The sequence below is a fragment of the Cinclus cinclus genome, chromosome 33 (genome assembly GCF_963662255.1).
Source record: "Cinclus cinclus chromosome 33, bCinCin1.1, whole genome shotgun sequence".
In the NCBI taxonomy this organism is placed as follows: domain Eukaryota; kingdom Metazoa; phylum Chordata; class Aves; order Passeriformes; family Cinclidae; genus Cinclus; species Cinclus cinclus.
The window spans coordinates 2,655,692-2,676,628 of NC_085078.1; the positions used below are offsets into that span (position 1 = coordinate 2,655,692).

At 59.6% G+C, this 20,937-nt stretch overlaps 1 protein-coding gene across 1 annotated transcript; it reads left to right on the forward strand.

The window, feature by feature from the left end:
- Positions 1 to 3,285: 3,285 nt before the first annotated feature.
- On the forward strand, positions 3,286 to 18,370 carry LOC134055605 (SRSF protein kinase 3-like). Its single transcript, XM_062512011.1, has 15 exons — positions 3,286 to 3,319; positions 4,358 to 4,420; positions 4,549 to 4,657; positions 4,830 to 4,917; positions 6,496 to 6,583; positions 6,717 to 6,823; positions 8,190 to 8,349; positions 9,381 to 9,412; positions 11,750 to 11,918; positions 14,165 to 14,410; positions 14,736 to 14,836; positions 15,754 to 15,861; positions 16,488 to 16,557; positions 16,820 to 16,912; positions 18,177 to 18,370. Exons 1-15 carry the CDS (start codon positions 3,286 to 3,288, stop codon positions 18,368 to 18,370), a joined length of 1,662 nt encoding a protein of 553 aa, XP_062367995.1.
- The last annotated feature ends 2,567 nt before the right edge of the window (positions 18,371 to 20,937 follow it).

Sequence of the window (20,937 nt, forward strand, 5' to 3'; positions counted from 1 at the left end):
ATTCTCATTTTGGAGGAATTTACAACAATTTTTGTTGGTTTTTCTCTTCCTTCCACCATTACCGCACCCCCCCCCCCCCAAAAAAAAAAAAAAAATCAAACCTAAACCCATCAAATCAAACCTTTACAATCGCAACGATTAAAATTTTCGACAAAAAAGAAAATTTTACCCCTCCTTTTTCCTTCGATTTTCAAACTTTTATTTATTTTATTATTATTTTTTTATTTTTTTTTTAACCCTTTAACCTCACCCTCCTCCGGAATTGGGATATTGAAATTCTCTCGCCGTCGTCGGATTTGGTTATGATTGAATTTTTTTGGATTGAATTCAGGCCTGAACGACTGGGAGGACGACGAGATCCTGGCGTCGGTGCTGGCGGTGTCGCAGCAGGAGTACCTGGAGACCATGAAAACCTCGCGCCACAGAGACCCCAACACCGACAAAAGTTGATATTGAACCCCTGGACTGTCACCCTCCCCACCCCCCCCCTCCCCCCACCTTTCAATCCACCCCACGCAGCTCGCCCCCCTCCCCCATATATATATATATATAAAAAAAAAAAAAAAAAAAAATCTTCCCCTTTCCAACCTCCCCCTCCCCACCAATAAATCCCCCTAAATCTTCCGGATCTTCCCCTTCACACCCCCCCCCCCCTTCCAAAAAAAAAAAAAAAAAAACAACAAACAACCAAAAAAAAAAAAAAAATCACGGCAGACCCTCCCCCAAGCGACACCATCACGACACCCCCACCCCCTCACCGACCGACCCCCCTCCCCCCACCCCCCCCCAAAAAAAAAAAACCGAACAAAAAATCAAACAGGGACCTCTGGGTGCATGGTGGCCCCGGTTGAGAAAGGGGGTGGGGGTTTGATTTTTTTTTTTTTTTTGGGGGGGGGGGGGGGGTGGGTGACCAAAAAAAAAAAAAAAAAAAAAAACAACAAAAAAAATTTCTTGGTTAAAAAAAAAAAAAAAAGGGGGAGAGGGGGGGGGGGGGAAGGGGGACCCAGCGCTGGACGCCGCGGATGAACCTCGGCTTTTTTTGGTGTTTTGTTTGTTTTTGTTTTTTTGTTTTTTTTTTTTTTTGGAGGGTGAAGAAGAAGACCCCCTCCCCCATTCCTAAAAATTACAGCTGGAAGGAAAAATGGAGGAATGGGGGGGGGGGGGGGGAGAGGTGTGGGGGAGGGTTTTGTTTTTTTTTGTTTGTTTTTTTTGGTGGGGTCTCCCCTCCCCCCTTCCGCGGGATTTTGGTGTTTGGGGATGGGAAAGGAGGGGGGGGGGGAGGGTCCTCAACTCTGCCCCTCCCCCCCAACCCCCCCAACCAGCACATGGGGGGGCGGGGGGGGGAGGAGGAAAAGGGGGGGCCGTGGGTGCTGCCCCCCACCACCCCCCCTGCACCCCGGTATTAAAGTGATGCCCAGCAGCCCCCTGGCCCTGTCTGTTCGTGGGGGGGGTCGGTCCCCTCCCCACCCCCACCCAGGACACCCCAGGCCCTTCGGGGGGTCCTGGGAAAGGAAGGGGGATGGGCATTTGCCTTTTGGGGAGGGGCGGGGGGGGTGTAGGGTGGGGAGGGGGGGGGGGGGGGTCCCGCCGCGGTTTTGGCGCCCCCGGGCCTGGTTTTGAGGGCTTGTCGTGTTTACCCCGCGGTTGCCATGGTGATGCGTCGCGATTGGGTGACGTAACAGTGGCGACAGCCAATCAGCGGTGAGGGCGGGAACGAGGGTGTTGCGTCATTTTGGGCGCGCCGGGAGAAGCGCAGCGCGGCGCTGCCGGATTCAAGCGATACCCGGGGGCCTTGAGGGTTATCGGGGCTCTCCGGGTGCTGTCGCGATGCAGAAAATATCGTGACACCCGCGGTGTGCTGGGGGGTGGGGTGAGGGGGGGGGGTTGAGTCTCGTTCTGTCGCGACAAAGCGGCGCAGCGCCTCCCGGCGGCGTCGCGCTGGGTCGCGTTTCCATGGCGACAGAGGGGCGTGGTCAGAGCACAATGGTGGCTCCTGATTGGTTCGTGGGCGGGGCTCGCGGGGTATCCCCGCCCCTTTCCCCGGCCGCCAGGGGGCGCCGCAGGCGGAGCGGGGGCGCGCGCGGGGAATGGAGCTGCGCGGGGGGCCCGGTGAGGGGGGCAGATCGTGAGGGGAAAATGGGGTGTGAGAGGGGAAAATGGGGTGTGAGAGGGCAGTTCTGAGGGGAAATGGGGTGTGAGAGGGGAGAATGGGGTGTGAGAGGGCAGTTCTGAGGGGAAATGGGGTGTGAGAGGGGAAAATGGGGTGTGAGAGGGCAGTTCTGAGGGGAAATGGGGTGTGAGAGGGCAGTTCTGAGGGGAAATGGGGTGTGAGAGGGGAGAATGGGGTGTGAGAGGGCAGTTCTGAGGGGAAAGTGGGGTGTGAGAGGGGAGAATGGGGTGTGAGAGGGCAGTTCTGAGGGGAAATGGGGTGTGAGAGGGGAAAATGGGGTGTGAGAGGGCAGTTCTGAGGGGAAATGGGGTGTGAGAGGGGAAAATGGGGTGTGAGAGGGCAGTTCTGAGGGGAAAGTGGGGTGTGAGAGGGGAGAATGGGGTGTGAGAGGGCAGTTCTGAGGGGAAATGGGGTGTGAGAGGGGAAAATGGGGTGTGAGAGGGCAGTTCTGAGGGGAAAAGTGGCGTTTTTAATAAGGGTCATGAGAGGAAAATGGGGACCCTGAAGGGAAAATGGGGTGTGAGAGAGGGGTCCCGAGGGGAAAACGGGGGTACCCCGGGGAGAGGAGTATTAGGGAGGGTCCTGAGGGCTGGGGGAGTTGCTGTGGTTTTTGGGGGGTCCTGAAGGGGAAATAGGGGTGCCCTGCGAGGGGGGGATCCTAAAGGGTTTGGGTAAGGGATGAGGGAAAAATGGGGGTCCTGTATTATGGGAGGTTTCCATTGAGAGATGGGGAGGGGGGGAGTGTGAGGGGAAAATTGGGGGTATCGGGGCTGCCGTGAGGGGGGTGACACAATTTTGGGGAGGGGGGTAGGTCCCGAGGGTGGGGCTGTGGACATTCAGGTGATTCCCAGACCGGTTTGGAAAATTGGAGTCCTGAAAATTTGAGGGAGGGAATTTCGTGGGGAGGGTGGGGGAGGAATTTTAGTGTTTGGGGGATTTTGGGGCTGGTGGGGGAGGGGGGGGGGTGAGGACGGGACAAGAGGGATTGCAGTGCTGCGACCCCTCCCCCGTGACCCCCCAAATCCCTTCCCCAGATCCCGTCAGGAGAAGGAAAAAACGCAAAAAGGACAAAAAACCGAAAGCACCCCCAAGGTGAGGGGGGAGTCAGCGGGGCCATGACCCCCCCCATGACCCTTACCCAGAGTGGGGGTGGGGGGGACACACGGCAGCAGAGCCCCCTTTTAGGGGGTGGGGGGGGGGACATTCCGAGCCTCCCCTCCCCCTCCAGGGCTATTTTTAACCCCGTGGGGGGAGGGGGGGGGGGGGGGGCCTTGAGGTCATTTCTATTTTTGGGGGGGTGATGGCCCAGAATGCCCCGCACCTGCCCCCCCTCAGCTTGGGGGGGGCCTCTGGGATCTCCCAAAACTCCCCTGGGACCATTCCCGGCTCCTTTGCCGCTGTGGGACCGCCCCGGGACCCCTCCCCAGCATGGGGGAGACCCCCAAAGGGACCAGGTATGGGGGGGGGGGGGGGCAGAGAGGAGACCCCAAAAAGGAGCAGAATTTGGGGGGAGGGGGAGCAGAGAGGAGACCCCAAAAAGGAGCAGAATTTGGGGGGAGAGGGAGCAAAGATGAGACCCCAAAAAGGAGCAGAATTTAGGGGAGGAGGAAGAGAGGAGACCCCAAAAAGGAGCAGAATTTGGGGGAGGGGGAGCAAAGATGAGATCCCAAAAAGGAGCAGAATTTGGGGGGAGGGGGAGCGGAGAGGAGACCCCAAAAAGGAGGAGAATTTTGGGGAGGGGGAGCAGAGAGGAGACCCCAAAAAGGAGGAGAATTTTGGGAGGGGGAGCAGAGAGGAGATCCCAAAAAGGAGCAGAGTTTTGGGGAGGGGACATTAAAAAAAACCCAAAAAGGAGCAGAATTTGAGGGAGGGGACATAAAGAAAACCCCAAAGGGGACCAGATTTTGGGGGAGGGGTCACAGAGGACACCTCAAAAGCGACCAGATTTTGGGGAGGGGGCATAAAGCAGACCCCAAAAACGAGCAGGATTTGGGGGAGGGGAGGCACAGAGAAGACCCCAAAAGGGTCCAGATTTCGGGAACTGGGTAACAAGACAGAATCTTTGGGGGTGTTTGGAGGAATTCGGGGTGTTCCTCACCTGCCACTTGTGGGGGAGGGGGGATCCCACCTTTCCTCTTTCCCCCTCCCCCCTCAGGACCCCCAGCCCCCTCCCCGAGGTGTCCCCAGCCCCTCCCCCATCCCTGCCGGGCTCCGAGGGCGAGCAGGAAGATCCCCGGGATTACTGCAAAGGTGAGACCACACCTTTCTCCTTTTGATTGATTTCCTTTGATCGTATTGAGGTGTTCATAGGGGGAGGGGAAGAGGGGGGGAGGGGGGGGTCCCCAAACCCTCAAACGACCCCCGCGCCCCCTCCCCAGGGGGATATTACCCAGTAAAGATCGGGGATCTTTTCCACGGGTGCTACCACGTGGTTCGGAAGCTGGGCTGGGGACATTTCTCCACCGTGTGGCTGTGCTGGGACCTCAGGTGAGTGCTGGGGACACCTTTGGGATGGGGTGTCGGGAGTTATTTTGTGGGGTGGAATTGTGGGATTTCTTTTTTATTTTTGGGTTTGTTTTTTTGTTTTTTGTTTTTTTTTTTTTTTTATGGGGGTGGGGGAGGTTGTGTTGTGGTGGGCTGGTTCCATCCCGTCGGGCAGGAAGAAACGTTTCGTGGCGCTGAAGGTGGTGAAAAGTGCACCCCAGTACACGGAGACTGCTCTGGATGAGATCAAGCTGTTGAAATGTGTGAGTGCACGCAGCTCCAGAATTCTGCCCTGAAAACGGGGTCCCCAAAAAATCCATCCCCATCGCCCCAAAATTTAACCCCCGTAGCCCCACAAAAAAAAAATAAATAAAAAAAAAAAAAAAAAAAAAAAAAAAAAATCGTCCCCGTCACCGCAAATTTCGCCCCCAAAATTCACCCCCGTCACCTCAGAATTCAATCCTAAAATTCAACCCCATCACCCCCAAAATTCAACCCCGTAACCCCGAAATTCAACCCTGAAATTCAACCCCGAAATTCAACCCCATCACCCCCAAAATTCAACCCCGTAACCCCGAAATTCAACCCCGAAATTCAACCCCGAAATTCAACCCCATCACCCCCAAAATTCAACCCCGTAAAACCAAAATTCAACCCCGAAATTCAACCCCAAAATTCAACCCCAAAATTCAACCCCAAAATTCAACCCCATCACCCCCAAAATTCAACCCCGAAATTCAACCCCGAAATTCAACCCCATCACCCCCAAAATTCAACACCGTAACCCCAAAATTCAACCCCGAAATTCAACCCCAAAATTCAACCCCGAAATTCAACCCCGAAATTCAACCCCATCACCCCCAAAATTCAACCCCGTAACCCCGAAATTCAACCCCGAAATTCAACCCCGAAATTCAACCCCGAAATTCAACCCCATCACCCCCAAAATTCACCCCCAAAATTCACCCCCAAAATTCAACCCCATCAACCCAAAATTCACCCCAAAATTCACCCCCAAAATTCAACCCATATCCCCCAAAATTCACCCCCAAAATTCCCCCCATTTCCCCAAATTCATCTCCATCACCCCAAAACTCACCCCCATCACCCCAAAATCCATCCCTAAAACCCCAAAATTCCCCCCCAAACTCCAAAATCCATCCCCAAAACCCCAAAATTCCCCCCATATCCCCAAAATCCATCCCCATCACCCCAAAATTCACCCCCATCACCCCAAAATTTATCTCCATCACCCCAAAATCCATCCCCAAAACCCCAAAATTCACCCCCAAACTCCAAAATCCATCCCCAAAATTCCCCCCATCACCCCAAAATCCATCCCCATCACCCCAAAATCCATCCCCATCACTCCAAAATTAACCCCCAAACTCCAAAATCCATCCCCCAAACACCAAAATTCCCCCATCACCCCAAAATCAATCCCCAAAACCCCAAAACTCAGCCCCATCACCCCAAAATCCACCCCCAAAACCCCAAAATCCATCCCCAAAACCCCAAAATTCACCCCCAAACTCCAAAATCCATCTCCAAAATTCCCCCCATATCCCCAAATTCCATCCCCATCACCCCAAATTCCATCCCCATCACCCCAAAATCCATCCCCATCACCCCAAAATTCCCCCCATCACCCCAAATTCCATCCCTAAAACCCCAAATTTCTCCCTCAAACCCCAAATTCCATCCCCATCACCCCAAAAGTCACCCCCATCACCCCAAATTCCATCCCCATCACCCCAAAAGTCACCCCCATCACCCCAAATTCCATCCCCATCACCCCAAAATCCATCCCCATCACCCCAAAAAGCCCCGGTGCCCCCCAGGTGCGGGATTCAGACCCCAGTGACCCCAAACGTGAGAACATCGTGCAGCTCATCGATGACTTCAGGATTTCGGGGGTCAATGGGGTCCGTATCCTTTTATTTTATTTTATTTTATTTGATTTGATTTGATTTTATTGGGGGGGAGGGGGGGTGGGGGGTGTTCCCAGGTATTTTGGGGGTCCCGGGGGTTTCGGGGGGGTTCTCCTTGACTGCCCCCCAAGATGTGTGCATGGTGCTGGAGGTGCTGGGGCATCAGCTCCTGCGCTGGATCATCAAATCCAACTACCAGGGGCTGCCCCTGCCCTGCGTCAAGAGCATCGTCAGGCAGGTATGGGGGGACGGGCTGCGCCCCCAAATCCCCGGGACCCCGAATCCCCGGGACCCCGAATCCCCCCCGGGACCCCAAATCCCCCCCGGGACCCCCGAATCCCCGGGACCCCAAATCCCCGGGACCCCGAATCCCCGGGACCCCAAATCCCCGGGACCCCAAATCCCCCCCGGGACCCCAAATCCCCCCGGGACCCCAAATGTGCTGCTCAGAGACCCCAAATCCCCCCGGGACCCCAAATCCCCGGGACCCCAAATCCCCGGGACCCCGAATCCCCCCGGACCCCAAATCCCCCCAGGACCCCAAATCCCCGGGACCCCAAATCCCCGGGACCCCAAATCCCCCCCGGGACCCCGAATCCCCGGGACCCCGAATCCCCCCCGGGGACCCCAAATCCCCGGGACCCCGAATCCCCGGGACCCCAAATCCCCGGGACCCCAAATCCCCGGGACCCCGAATCCCCCCGGACCCCAAATCCCCGGGACCCCGAATCCCCGGGACCCCAAATCCCCGGGACCCCAAATCCCCCCCGGGACCCCAAATCCCCCCGGGACCCCAAATCCCCGGGACCCCGAATCCCCGGGACCCCCAAATCCCCCCGGGACCCCAAATCCCCCCCGGACCCCGAATCCCCGGGACCCCGAATCCCCGGGACCCCAAATCCCCCCCGGGACCCCAAATCCCCCCGGGACCCCAAATCCCCGGGACCCCCGAATCCCTGGGACCCCGAATCCCCCCGGACCCCAAATCCCCCTGGGACCCCAAATCCCCCCAGGACCCCAAATCCCCCCCGGGACCCCAAATCTCCCCCGGACCCCAAATCCCCCCAGGACCCCAAATCCCCCCCGGGACCCCAAATCTCCCCCGGACCCCAAATCCCCCCAGGACCCCAAATCCCCCCCGGGACCCCAAATCCCCCCAGGACCCCAAATCCCCCCGGACCCCAAAACCCCCCAGGACCCCGAATCCCCCCGGACCCCAAATCCCCCCCGGACCCCAAATGTGCTGCCCGGAGACCCCAAATGCCCCCAAAGCCTCACGGGAACCCCAAACAGCCCCCAAATCCCCCCCAGCTCCCCAATATCCACTCAGGACTTTTTCTTTTGGGGTGGATTTCTTCTTTGGGGTCCCCCTCCTCAATTTGGGGTCCCCCTCCTCAATTTGGGGGTACCCCTCCTCAATTTTGGGGTACCCCTCCTCAATTTGGGGTACCCCTCCTCAATTTTGGGGTACCCCTCCTCAATTTGGGGGTACCCCTCCTCAATTTTGGGGTACCCCTCCTCAATTTGGGGGTACCCCTCAATTTTGGGGTACCCCTCCTCAATTTGGGGCGCCCCTTTCGGATTTTGGGGATCCCCTTTTGCAGGTGCTGGAGGGTCTGGATTACCTGCACACCAAGTGCAAGATCATCCACACGGACATCAAACCTGAGAACGTCCTGCTCTGTGTGCAGGAGCCTTTCCTGAGGCACCTGGCGGCCGAGGCCGCGCGCTGGGCACGGGGGGACGGCCCCCCCCGGGCTGCAGGTACCCCAGAGTCACACCTGGGGGGGCTGGGATCCCCAAAAATCCACACCTGGGGGGGCTGGGATCCACAGAATCCACACCTGGGGGTGCAGGTACCCCCAGAGCCACACCTGGGGGGGCTGGGATCCCCAAAAATCCACACCTGGGGGGGCTGGGATCCACAAAAATCCACACCTGGGGGTGCAGGTACCCCCAAAAATCTACACCTGGGGGTGCAGGTACCCCCAGAGCCACACCTGGGGGGGCTGGGATCCCCAAAAATCCACACCTGGGGGTGCAGGTACACCCAAAAATCTACACCTGGGGGGGCTGGGATCCACAGAATCCACACCTGGGGGTGCAGGTACCCCCAAAATCCACACCTGGGGGGGCTGGGATCCACAGAATCCACACCTGGGGGTGCAGGTACCCCCAAAATCCACACCTGGGGGTGCGGGTACCCCCAAAAATCCACACCTGGGGGTGCAGGTACCCCCAAAAATCCACACCTGGGGGGGCTGGGATCCTCAAAATTCACACCTGGGGGTGCAGGTACACCCAAAAATCCACACCTGGGGGTGCGGGTACCCCCAAAAATCCTCACCTGGGGGTGCAGGTACCCCCAAAAATCCACACCTGGGGGGGCTGGGATCCTCAAAAATCCTCACCTGGGGGTGCAGGTACCCCCAAAAATCCACACCTGGGGGGGCTGGGATCCACAGAATTCATACCTGGGGTGCAGGTACCCCCAAAATCCACACCTGGGGGGGCTGGGATCCTCAAAATTCACACCTGGGGGTGCAGGTACCCCCAAAATCCACACCTGGGGGGGCTGGGATCCACAGAATTCATAGCTGGGGTGTAGGTGAGCCCAAAAAATCCATCTTGGAGTGCAGGTAACCCAAAAATCCACCCTAGGAGTGCAGGTAACCTCAAGAATTTTGTGTTTGGGCGCACTCACCTCAGGAAGCCCCAGAGGAACAGGTGAACCCATCCCCCCCATACCTGGGCGGGGTCACCTGTGCTGACCCCCCTGTCCTGTCTGTCCACAGTGAGCTCAGCACCTCAGGAGGAACCTGTGAGTGTGGAGGCACACCTGTGTGTGTGTGCTCACCTGTGTGTGTGTGCGCTCACCTGAGTGTGCTTATCTGTGTGCGTGTGCTCACCTGTGTGTGTGTGCTCACCTGTGTGTGTGTGCTCACCTGTGTGTGTGTGTGCTCACCTGTGCTCACCTGTGTGTGTGTGCTCACCTGAGTGTGCTCACCTGTGTGTGTGCGCTCACCTGAGTGTGCTGAGTGTGCTCACCTGTGTGTGTGTGTGCTCACCTGTGTGTGTGTGCGCTCACCTGAGTGTGCTTATCTGTGTGCGTGTGCTCACCTGTGTGTGTGTGCTCACCTGTGTGTGTGTGCTCACCTGTGCTCACCTGTGTGCGTGTGCTCACCTGTGTGTGTGTGCTCACCTGTGTGTGTGTGTGCTCACCTGTGTGTGTGTGCTCACCTGTGTGTGTGTGCTCACCTGTGTGTGTGTGTGCTCACCTGTGCTCACCTGTGTGTGTGTGCTCACCTGAGTGTGCTCACCTGTGTGTGTGCGCTCACCTGAGTGTGCTGAGTGTGCTCACCTGTGTGTGTGTGTGCTCACCTGTGTGTGTGTGCTCACCTGAGTGTGCTTACCTGTGTGTGTGTGCTCACCTGTGTGTATGTGCTCACCTGTGTGTGCGTGCTCACCTGAGTGTGCTCACCTGTGCTCACCTGTGTGTGTGTGCTCACCTGTGTGTGTGTGCTCACCTGTGTGTGTGTGCGCTCACCTGAGTGTGCTTATCTGTGTGCGTGTGCTCACCTGTGTGTGTGTGCTCACCTGTGTGTGTGTGTGCTCACCTGTGCTCACCTGTGTGCGTGTGCTCACCTGTGTGTGTGTGCTCACCTGTGTGTGTGTGTGCTCACCTGTGTGTGTGTGCTCACCTGTGTGTGTGTGTGCTCACCTGTGCTCACCTGTGTGTGTGTGCTCACCTGAGTGTGCTCACCTGTGTGTGTGCGCTCACCTGAGTGTGCTGAGTGTGCTCACCTGTGTGTGTGTGCTCACCTGAGTGTGCTTACCTGTGTGTGTGTGCTCACCTGTGTGTATGTGCTCACCTGTGTGTGCTCACCTGTGCTCACCTGTGTGTGTGTGCTCACCTGAGTGTGCTTACCTGTGTGTGTGTGCTCACCTGTGTGTATGTGCTCACCTGAGTGTGCTCACCTGTGCTCACCTGTGTGTGTGTGCTCACCTGTGTGTGCTAACCTGTGTGTGTGTGTGTGCTCACCTGAGTGTGCTCACCTGTGCTCACCTGTGTGTGTGCGCTCACCTGAGTGTGCTTATCTGTGTGTGTGTGCTCACCTGTGTGTGTGTGCTCACCTATGTTTGTGTGCTTACCTGTGTGTGTGTGCTCACCTGTGTGTGCTGAGTGTGCTCACCTGAGTGTGCTCACCTATGTGTGTGTGTGCTCACCTGTGTGTGTGCTCACCTGTGTGTGTGTGCTCACCTGTGTGTTCACCTGTGTGTGTGCTCACCTGTGTGTGCTGAGTGTGCTCACCTAGGTGTGTGTGCTCACCTGTGTGTGTGTGCTCACCTGTGTGTTCACCTGTGTGTGTGTTCACCGGTGTGTGTGCTCACCTGTGTGTGTATGCTCACCTGTGTGTTCACCTGTGTGTGTGTTCACCGGTGTGTGTGCTCACCTGTGTGTTCACCTGTGTGCTCACCTGCGTGTTCAACTGAGTGTGCTCACCTGTGTGTGTGTTCACCTGTGTGCTCACCTGAGTGTGCTCACCTGAGTGTGCTCACCTGTGTGTGTGTGTTCACCTGTGTGTGCTCACCTGTCTGTTCACCTGTGTGTTCACCTGTGTGCTCACCTGTCCTTGCACACCTGTCCTTGCACTCCTGTGTGTGCCCTCACACCTGAGCATGCTCACCTGTGTGCCCTTGCATGTTTTTGCACACCTGTGTCTGCCCTTTCCCCCCAAAATCAAAGCCCGCCCCCCCATCCCAGGACCCCCCAAAATCGAGAAAATCTCCCCAAAATCCATTCCCTGCCCGCTCAGGTTCCTGAACATCCCCAATCCCGGATTCCCCAAAACTGAGGAAATTCCCCCAAATTCAACCAATCCCCCCAAAATCGAGGGAATTCCCCAAAATCGGATCCCCAAAAATCACAGAAACCTGAAAATCGAACCCCCCAAAATCGCGGGAATCTCCCCCAAATCAACCAATCCCCTCCCAAAATCGAACCCCCCAAAATCGCGGGAATCTCCCCAAAATCAACCAATCCCCTCCCAAAATCGAACCCCCCAAAATCGCGGGAATCTCCCCAAAATCAACCAATCCCCTCCCAAAATCGAACCCCCCAAAATCGCGGGAATCTCCCCAAAATCCATCCCCGTCTCCCCAGGAGCGGCTGTCGCGGGCTCAGCGGCGGCGGCGGCGGCGGCGACAGCGGCGACAGCGACAGCTGCTGGCACAGAGACTGCGGGACCTGGAGCGGCTGTGCGACAGCGACAGCGCGGGGACAGCGCGGGGACACCGCGACAGCGGTCCGGGGGACACCGGGGATACCGGGGGTACTGGGGATACTGGGGGTACTGGGGGTACTGGGGGTACTGGGGGTACTGGGGGTACTGGGGATACTGGGGGTACTGGGGATACTGGGGGTACTGGGGGCACTGCGACAGCGACAGCGCGGGGACACCGCGACAGCGGTCCGGGGGACACCGGGGATACTGGGGATACTGGGGGCACTGGGGATACTGGGGATACTGGGGGTACTGGGGGTACTGGGGATACTGGGGGAACTGGGGATACTGGGGGTACTGGGGGCACTGCGACAGCGACAGCGCGGGGACACCGCGACAGCGGTCCGGGGGACACCGGGGATACTGGGGATACTGGGGATACTGGGGATACTGGGGACACTGGGGACACTGGGGATACTGGGGGAACTGGGGATACTGGGGGCACTGGGGATACTGGGGACACTGGGGACACTGGGGATACTGGGGGAACTGGGGATACTGGGGGCACTGGGGATACTGGGGATACTGGGGATACTGGGGATACTGGGGATACTGGGGGTACTGGGGACACTGGGGGAACTGGGGATACTGGGGACACTGGTGGTACTGGGGATACTGGGGGCACTGGGGATACTGGGGACACTGGGGACACTGGGGGCACTGGGGACACTGGGGACACTGGGGATACTGGGGACACTGGGGACACTGGGGACACTGGGGATACTGGGGACACTGGGGGCACTGGGGATACTGGGGTCACTGGGGGTACTGGGGACACTGGGGACATGGGGTCACTGGGGATACTGGGGTCACTGGGGATACTGGGGTCACTGGGGATACTGCGACAGCGGTCCGGGGGACACCGGGAACATTGGGGACACTGGGGACAGCAGTCAGGGGGGACAGGGGACACTGGGGGGACATGGGGGACATTGGGGACGCTGTGACAGCGGTCAGGGGACACTGAGGACACTGAGACACCGGTCCGGGGGGACAAGGAGGACACTGGGGACACTGAGGGTACATTGGGGACAACGTGGGGACAACGTGGGGACACTGCGACACCGGTCGGCTCTGGGGGACACTGGGGACAGCGAGGGGACATTGGGGACACAGTGACACCAGTCCAGGGGACACCGAGGGGACACGGGGGACACACAGCAACCCCAAAGTGGAGTCCCCAGGGTGATTTTGGGGTCCCCAGGGTGGGTTTGGGGTCCTCAGGGTGGGTTTGGGGTCCCCAGGGTGATTTTGGGGTCCCCAGGGTGGGTTTGGGGTCCCCAGGGTGATTTTGGGGTCCCCAGGATGGGTTTGGGGACCTCAGGGTGGGTTTGGGGTCCCCAGGGTGATTTTGGGGTCCCCAGGGTGGGTTTGGGGACCTCAGGGTGGGTTTGGGGTCCCCAGGGTGATTTTGGGGTCCCCAGGGTGGGTTTGGGGTCCCCAGGGTGATTTTGGGGTCCCCAGGGTGGGTTTGGGGACTCCAGGATGATTTTGGGGACCCCAGGGTGGGTTTGGGGACCTCAGGGTGGGTTTGGGGACTCCAGGATGATTTTGGGGACCCCAGGGTGGGTTTGGGGACCTCAGGGTGGGTTTGGGGACCCCAGGGTGATTTTGGGGACCCCAGGGTGGGTTTGGGGTCCCCAGGGTGGGTTTGGGGTCCCCAGGATGATTTTGGGGACCCCAGGGTGATTTTGGGGACCCCAGGGTGGGTTTGGGGACCCCAGGATGATTTTGGGGTCCCCAGGATGATTTTGGGGACCCCAGGGTGATTTTGGGGACCCCAGGGTGGGTTTGGGGTCCCCAGGGTGGGTCTGGGGGTGAGCAGGACCCCCCAAGGATGATCCAAGGAGCTCTGGGGCTGATTTTGGGATCCCTGAACCTGTTCTGGGGGAAACCCCCTCAGAGTTTGGGGGTGCAGGAATGGGGAGGGGGCTGTTAAAAAACCCCTGAACATTTTTTGGGTTGAATTTTTGGGGGATCTGTTAAAAAAACCCCTGAACATTTTTTGGGTTGAATTTTTGGGGGATCTGTTAAAAAAACCCCTGAACATTTTTTGGGGTGAATTTTTGGGGGATCTGTTAAAAAAACCCCTGAACATTTTTTTGGGGAACACCTGAAAATTTTTTTTGGGGGGGTGAATTTTGGGGGATCTTTTATGAAACCCCTGAACATTTTTTTTTGGGGGGGGGTGAATTTAGGGGGATCTTTTATGAAACCCCTGAACATTTTTTTGGGGTGAATTTTAAAATCTTATGATTTTTTTTTTTTCTAATTTTTTTTTTTTCCCCCTACAGACCCCTCCCCGGATCCCCCAGAAGAATTTGGGGGGAGCCCCCCGAGCGGGGCCTCATCTTCTGGGGTGCACACCTTGCCAGCGGGGGGGTCCAGTGATGGATTTTCGGGGGGCTCCTGCACATCCGGGGTGGGCTCGGGACCCCCCCGGCGCGCCCCCAGCCCCAGCTCGGCCTCGGACTCCCTGTTCACCCCGACCTCCAGCTCCCTCATTTCGGGGGGCTCCGAGGGGATCCCCAAAACCTTCGGTCAGTGCTGGGGAGGGGGCATTTGGGGGATTTGGGGGGGATTTGAGGGGGTCTGGAGGGGAAATTTGGGGTGGATTCGAGGGGGGATTTGGGGGAGTCTGGATTGGGGGGATTTGGGAGGGATTTGGGGGATTTTGGGGGGTCTGGAGGGGAAATTTGGGGTGGATTCGAGGGGGGATTTGCGGGGGTTTGGGGGTGGATTTGGGGTATTGGGTGGCTTGGGGGATTTTCAGGGGGGATTTGGGGGGTTTTTGGAGCAGTTTGGGGTGGATTTGGGTCTGGGGGTGTCCCCAGGTGTCCCCCAAAGTCCCCCCGTGCCCGGCAGGTGAGGGGGCGCTGCCGGGGGGGCAGGAGAACCCCCTGGACCCCCGCGCTGCCCCCCGGCTGCGCATCAAGATCGCTGACCTGGGCAACGGCTGCTGGGTGGTGAGAGGGACTGGGAGCACTGGGAGGGAACTGGGAGAGACTGGGGGGGACTGGGGGGACACTGAGAGAGACTGGGAGGGAACTGGGAGAGACTGGGGGGGACTGGGAGGGAACTGGGAGAGCCTGGGGGGGACTGGGGGGACACTGAGAGAGACTGGGGGGACACTGGGAGGGACTGGGAGGAAACTGGGAGAGACTGGGGGAGACTGGGAGGGAACTGGGAGAGACTGGGAGGGACTGGGGGGACACTGGGAGAGACTGGGGGGGACTGGGGGGACACTGGGAGGGGACTGGGAGAGACTGGGGGGGACTGGGGGGACACTGGGAGGGACTGGGAGGGAACTGGGAGAGACTGGGGGGGACTGGGGGGACACTGGGAGGGACTGGGAGGGAACTGGGAGAGACTGGGGGGGACTGGGGGGACACTGAGAGAGACTGGGGGGGACTGGGAGGGAACTGGGAGAGACTGGGGGGGACTGGGGGGACACTGGGAGAGACTGGGGGGGACTGGGGGGCACTGGGGGGCACTGGGAGAGATGGGTTTGGGATTGGGATGAACAGGTTTGTGGGATTGAGGTGTCTCGGGGGTGTTTTTGGGGTGATTTTGGGGTGTTTTTGGGATGATTTTGGGGTGTCTCGGGGGTGTTTTTGGGATGATTTTGGGGTGTTTTTTAGGATGATTTTGGGGTGTTTTTTGGGATGATTTTGGGGTGTCTCGGGGGTGTTTTTGGGGTGATTTTGGGGTGTTTTTTGGGATGATTTTGGGGTATCTCGGGGGTGTTTTTAGGATCATTCTGGGGTGTTTTTGGGATGTTTTGGGGGGTGTTTTTGGGGTGTCTCGGGGGTGTTTTTGGGAGGATTTTGGGGTCATTGTGGGGTGTCTCTGGGCTCTGCGGATGACCCCCGTGCCCCCCCAGCACAAACACTTCACCGAGGACATCCAGACCCGGCAGTACCGAGCCCTGGAGGTGCTGCTGGGGGCGGGCTACGGGCCCCCCGCTGACATCTGGAGCACGGCCTGCATGGTGAGGGGGGCTACCGATAGCCCCGGGGCTAGCGGGGGGAGGGGAGGGGCTACCGATAGCCCCGGGGCTAGCGGGGGGAGGGGAGGGGCTACCGATAGCCCCGGGGCTAGCGGGGGGAGGGGCTACCGATAGCCACGGGGCTAGCGGGGGTAGGGGAGGGGCTATCGATAGCCCCGGGGCTAGCGGGGGGAGGGGATACCGATAGCCCCGGGGCTAGTGGGGGGAAGGGAGGGGCTACCGATAGCCCCGGGGCTAGCGGGGGAAGGGGAGGGGCTACCGATAGCCACGGGGCTAGCGGGGGGAGGGGAGGGGCTACCGATAGCCACGGGGCTAGCGGGGGGAGGGGAGGGGCTACCGATAGCCACGGGGCTAGCGGGGGGAGGGGAGGGGCTACCGATAGCCAGGGGGGAGGGGTGGTTTCTGCTAGCCCCAGGGCTAGTGTGGTAAGGGGGATGGGGGGGGAGGGTGGCTCCTGATGGACCCCAGGGTGAGGGGGGGCTCGTGATAGCCACGGGGCTAGCGGGGGGAGGGGCTACTGGTGGGGTATGGGGGGGGCTTCTGAGGGACCCCCTTGGTGGGGGAGGGGCTGCCCCACCCCTTGCCCCGCTTGCCCCCTGTCCCCGCAGGCGTTCGAGCTGGCCACGGGCGATTACCTGTTCGAGCCGCACTCGGGGGAGGAGTACAGCCGGGACGAGGGTGGGTGTGGCCTCGAGAGTGATGTAAAGGGGGCGTGGTCTCTGCTAGCCAATAGGAAGCAGTATGGGGTGTGGCTTGACCTAAGGGTGTGGCCATTTTGGGGTGGAGCTTTGAACAAGGGGTGTGGTCTGCGGGGGGGGGTGGAGCAAATGGGAGAGAGGGTTTGGCCGAGGGGGCGTGGTCAAGTAATCCCCGTGTGGGGGTGGGGAGAAGGGGGTGGAACCAGGGGTGGGCGTGGCTAAAAAAACCACGTCCTCCACAGACCACATCGCCCACGTGATCGAGCTGCTGGGGGAGATCCCCCGGCACGTGGCCCTGGGGGGGCGCTACTCCCGGGAGTTCTTCAACAGGAAAGGTGAGGGTGGGGCCGAGGGGCGGGGCCAGGGGGGTGCGGCCACGAATGGGTGCGGTCAGTGGGTGTGGCTAGTGGGAATGGTCACTGGGTATGGTCAGTGGGTGTGGTCATGACTGGGTGTGGTTAGTGGGAGTGGTCACTGGGTGTGGTCATGGCTGGGTGTGGTCATGGCTGGGTGTGGTCACTGGGTGTGTTCATGGCTGGGTGTGGTTAGTGGGAGTGGTCACTGGGTGTGGTCATGGCTTTGTTTTGGTACTGTGGACATGGATGGACATGTTCATGGCTGGGTGTGGTCATGACTGGGTGTGGTTAGTGGGTGTGGTTATGGCTGGGTGTGGTTAGTGGGAGGGGTCACTGGGTGTGGTCAGTGGGTGTGGTTATGGCTGGGTGTGGTTAGTGGGAGTGGTCACTGGGTGTGGTCATGGCTTTGTTTTGGTACTGTGGACATGGATGGACATGTTCATGTCTGGGTGTGGTCACTGGGTGTGTTCATGGATGGGTGTGGTTAGTGGGAGTGGTAATTTGGCGTGGTCATGGCTGGGTTTGGGCACTGGGTGTGGTCACTGGGCGTGGTCATGGCTGGACATGATCAAGGCTGGGTGTGGTTAGTGGGAGTGGCCACTAGGTGTCATGGCTGGGTGTGGTCAGTGGGTGTGGTCATGGCTGGGTGTGGTTAGTGGGAGTGGTCATGGCTGGGTGTGGTCATGGCTGGGTGTGGTCAGCACGTGTGGTTAGTGGGCATTACCAGGTCTGGGTGTGGTCAGGCTGAGTCAGAGGGGTGGGATTAAGGGCTGGGTGTGGTCAATGGGAGTGGTCAGTGGGTGTGGTCAGGAGGGGCCATAGGGGGCAGGGTTAAGGGCTGGGTGTGGTCAGTGGGTGTGGCCAGCAGTAGGTGTGGTCAATGGGAATGACCAGTGGGTGTGTTCAGGGTTGGGTGTGGTCAGTGGGTGTGGTCAGGACGGACCATACGGGGCGGGGTTAATCTCTGGGTGTGTCCCTAAAGACCTGATGGGGGGTGGAGCCCTTCCGGTCCAACGAGGCGTGGTTATGCAAATGAGCGTGTGAAACCACGCCCACAGGAAAGGGAGGGTTACCTCCCACTCACCTGGATCATACCATGAGGGGGCGTGGCTCACCCTCCCATAGCCCCGCCCACAACTATTAAAAACCACACCCAACCCCCAACGCTGGGGCCACACCCCACAGGTGCGTGCGGAGGGGCGCCTCCCACCCCGACCCCTCCTTTAACCCCGCCCCTCTCCAGGTGAGCTGCGCCACATCCGACACCTGCGGCCCTGGGGGCTGCGGGCGGTGCTGCAGGAGAAATACGAGTGGCCGCGGGGGCCGGCGGCCGCCTTCGCCCGATTCCTGCGGCCCATGCTGGCCTTCGAGCCCGCCCGCAGAGCCACGGCCAGCCAGTGCCTGCAGCACCCCTGGCTCCGCCCCCAGCCCCAATAAACCACGGCACGGCCCCGGCCTCCTGCCCGGTGTTTACTGCGGTACCGAGTAGGGGAGGGGGTCCTGGGGGGGTTCCTGGAGATGTTTTGGGGGATCCCGAGGAGGTCCTGGGGGTGGTTTGGGGTTCTGGATGGGGTTGGGGGGGGTCTGGGGGGGGTCCTGAAAGTGGTTTGGGGTTTTGGGTGTGGTTCAGGGGGTCTTTGGGGGTTCCTGGAGATGTTTTGGGGGATCCCGAGGAGGTCCTGGGGGGTGGTTTGGGGTTCTGGATGGGGTTGGGGAGGGGGTCCTGAAGGTGGTTTGGGGTTTTGGGTGTGGTTCAGGGGGTCTGGGGGGGTCCTGAAGGTGCTTTGGGGTTTTGGGTGTGGTTCAGGGGGTCTTTGGGGGTTCCTGGAGATGTTTTGGGGGATCCCGAGGAGGTCCTGGGGGTGGTTTGGGGTTCTGGATGGGGTTGGGGGGGGTCTGGGGGGGGTCCTGAAAGTGGTTTGGGGTTTTGGGTGTGGTTCAGGGGGTCTTTGGGGGTTCCTGGAGATGTTTTGGGGGATCCCGAGGAGGTCCTGGGGGGTGGTTTGGGGTTCTGGATGGGGTTGGGGAGGGGGTCCTGAAGGTGGTTTGGGGTTTTGGGTGTGGTTCAGGGGGTCTGGGGGGGTCCTGAAGGTGCTTTGGGGTTTTGGGTGTGGTTCAGGGGGTCTTTGGGGGTTCCTGGAGATGTTTTGGGGGATCCCGAGGAGGTCCTGGGGGTGGTTTGGGGTTCTGGATGGGGTTGGGGGGGTCGGGGGGGATCCTGAAGGTGGTTTGGGGTTCTCAGTGTGGTTCAGGGGGTCCTTGGGGGTTCCTGGAGATGTTTTGGGGGATCCCGAGCGGGTCCTGGGGGTGGTTTGGGGTTTTGGGTGTAGTTCAGGGGGTCCTTGGGGGGGATCATGGAAGTGTCCAAGAGGGTCCTGAAAGTGGTTTGGGGTTTTGGGTGTGGTTGGGGGGGTCTGGGGGGGTCCCGAAGGTGTTTTGGGTGTCCTGGGAGGGGTCATGGAGGTGTCCAAGGGGGTCCTGGGGGTGTTTTGGGGTTCTGGGTGTGGTTGAGGGGGTCTTGGGAGGGGTCATGGGGGTGTCCAAGGGTTGTTCTGTGGTCCTGGGGTGTCCTGGGGGTGTTTTGGGGGTTCCTCAAGGTGTCCAAGGGGGTCCTGGCAATATTTTGGGGTTCTGGATGTGTCTCAAGGGGTCTTGGGGGGTTCTTGGGACCATCCCAGAGATATTTTGGGGTCTCACGGGGGTCTTGTGTGTGGTCCTGGGGGTGTTTTGGGGTCCCCTTTTTATTTTTTTGGTGTGGTCATGGCGGGGATCCCAGAAATGTTTTGGGGTCCTGGTGGAACCTTTGCGTCCTGGGGATGTTTTGGGGTTCTGGGTGAGGATCCTGGGAATGTTTTGGGGCCCCAGGAGTGTCTTGTGAGTGGTCCTGGGGGTCTTGGGGAATCCTGGCGATGTTTTGGGGTCCCATGGGAGTTTTGTGCTGGTCCTGGGTGGTCCCTAAGGGTGTCCTGGGGAGATCCTGGAGGTGTTTTAGGGTTCGGGGGGGGGGGGGGGGGGAAATCCTGGAAATGTTTTGGGGCCCCAGGAGTGTCGTGTGCGTGGTCCTAGTGGGGTCTTGGAGACGTTTTGGGGTTCTGGGGGGGCTCTTAGGAGTGTTTTGGGGTCCCATGGGGGTTCTGTGCGTGGTCCTGGGGGTGTTTTGGGGTCCCATGGGGGTTCTGTGCGTGGTCCTGGGGGGTCCCTAAGGGTGTCCCAGAGCTCTTGAGGTGTCCCGGGGATATTTTGGGGTGCCGGGGGAGGGGGGGGGGAAAGCTCCTGGAGTGTTTTGGGGTCCCGGGGATATTTTGGGGTGCCGGGGGTGCAGGTGTCCGGCTCAGGCGCGGGGCAGGTGGGAGATGATGCTCTGGACCGCGCCCGAGGTCGTGCCCTGGCCACCGATGTCAGGTGTGTGCGTCTGGGGAGGGCGGGGCTGGGTCAGGACCACGCCCACTGGGATGGGGACACACCCACCGGGATGGGGACACACCCACTGGGATGGGGACACACCCAGTGATGGGGACACACCCATCGGGATGGGGACACACCCACTGTGATGGGGACACACCCACTGTGATGGGGACACACCCACTGGGATGAGGACACGCCCACTGGTATGTGGACACACCCACTGGTATGTGGACACGCCCACAGGATTGGGGACACACCCTCAGGGATGGGGACACGCCCACAGGATTGGGGACATGCCCACAGGTATAGGGACACACCCACCGGGATGGGGACACGCCCACAGGGATTTGGGACACACCCACGGGATTGGGGACACGCCCACTGGGTTGGGGACACACCCTCAGGGCCAGGACCACGCCCCCCGCGCAGGTGAGGGCAGGTGGGGGCGGGGCTTACCCGGGGGTCGTCCAGCGATGCCAGCACGGCCTGGCGGATGGTGGAGGCGTGGCCATGCAGCCTGGGGGGCGGAGCAAGCACGGGCCACGCCCACATCAGCAACCCCCACAAGTGCACGAGGCTCCACCCCCCTCCCAAGCCCC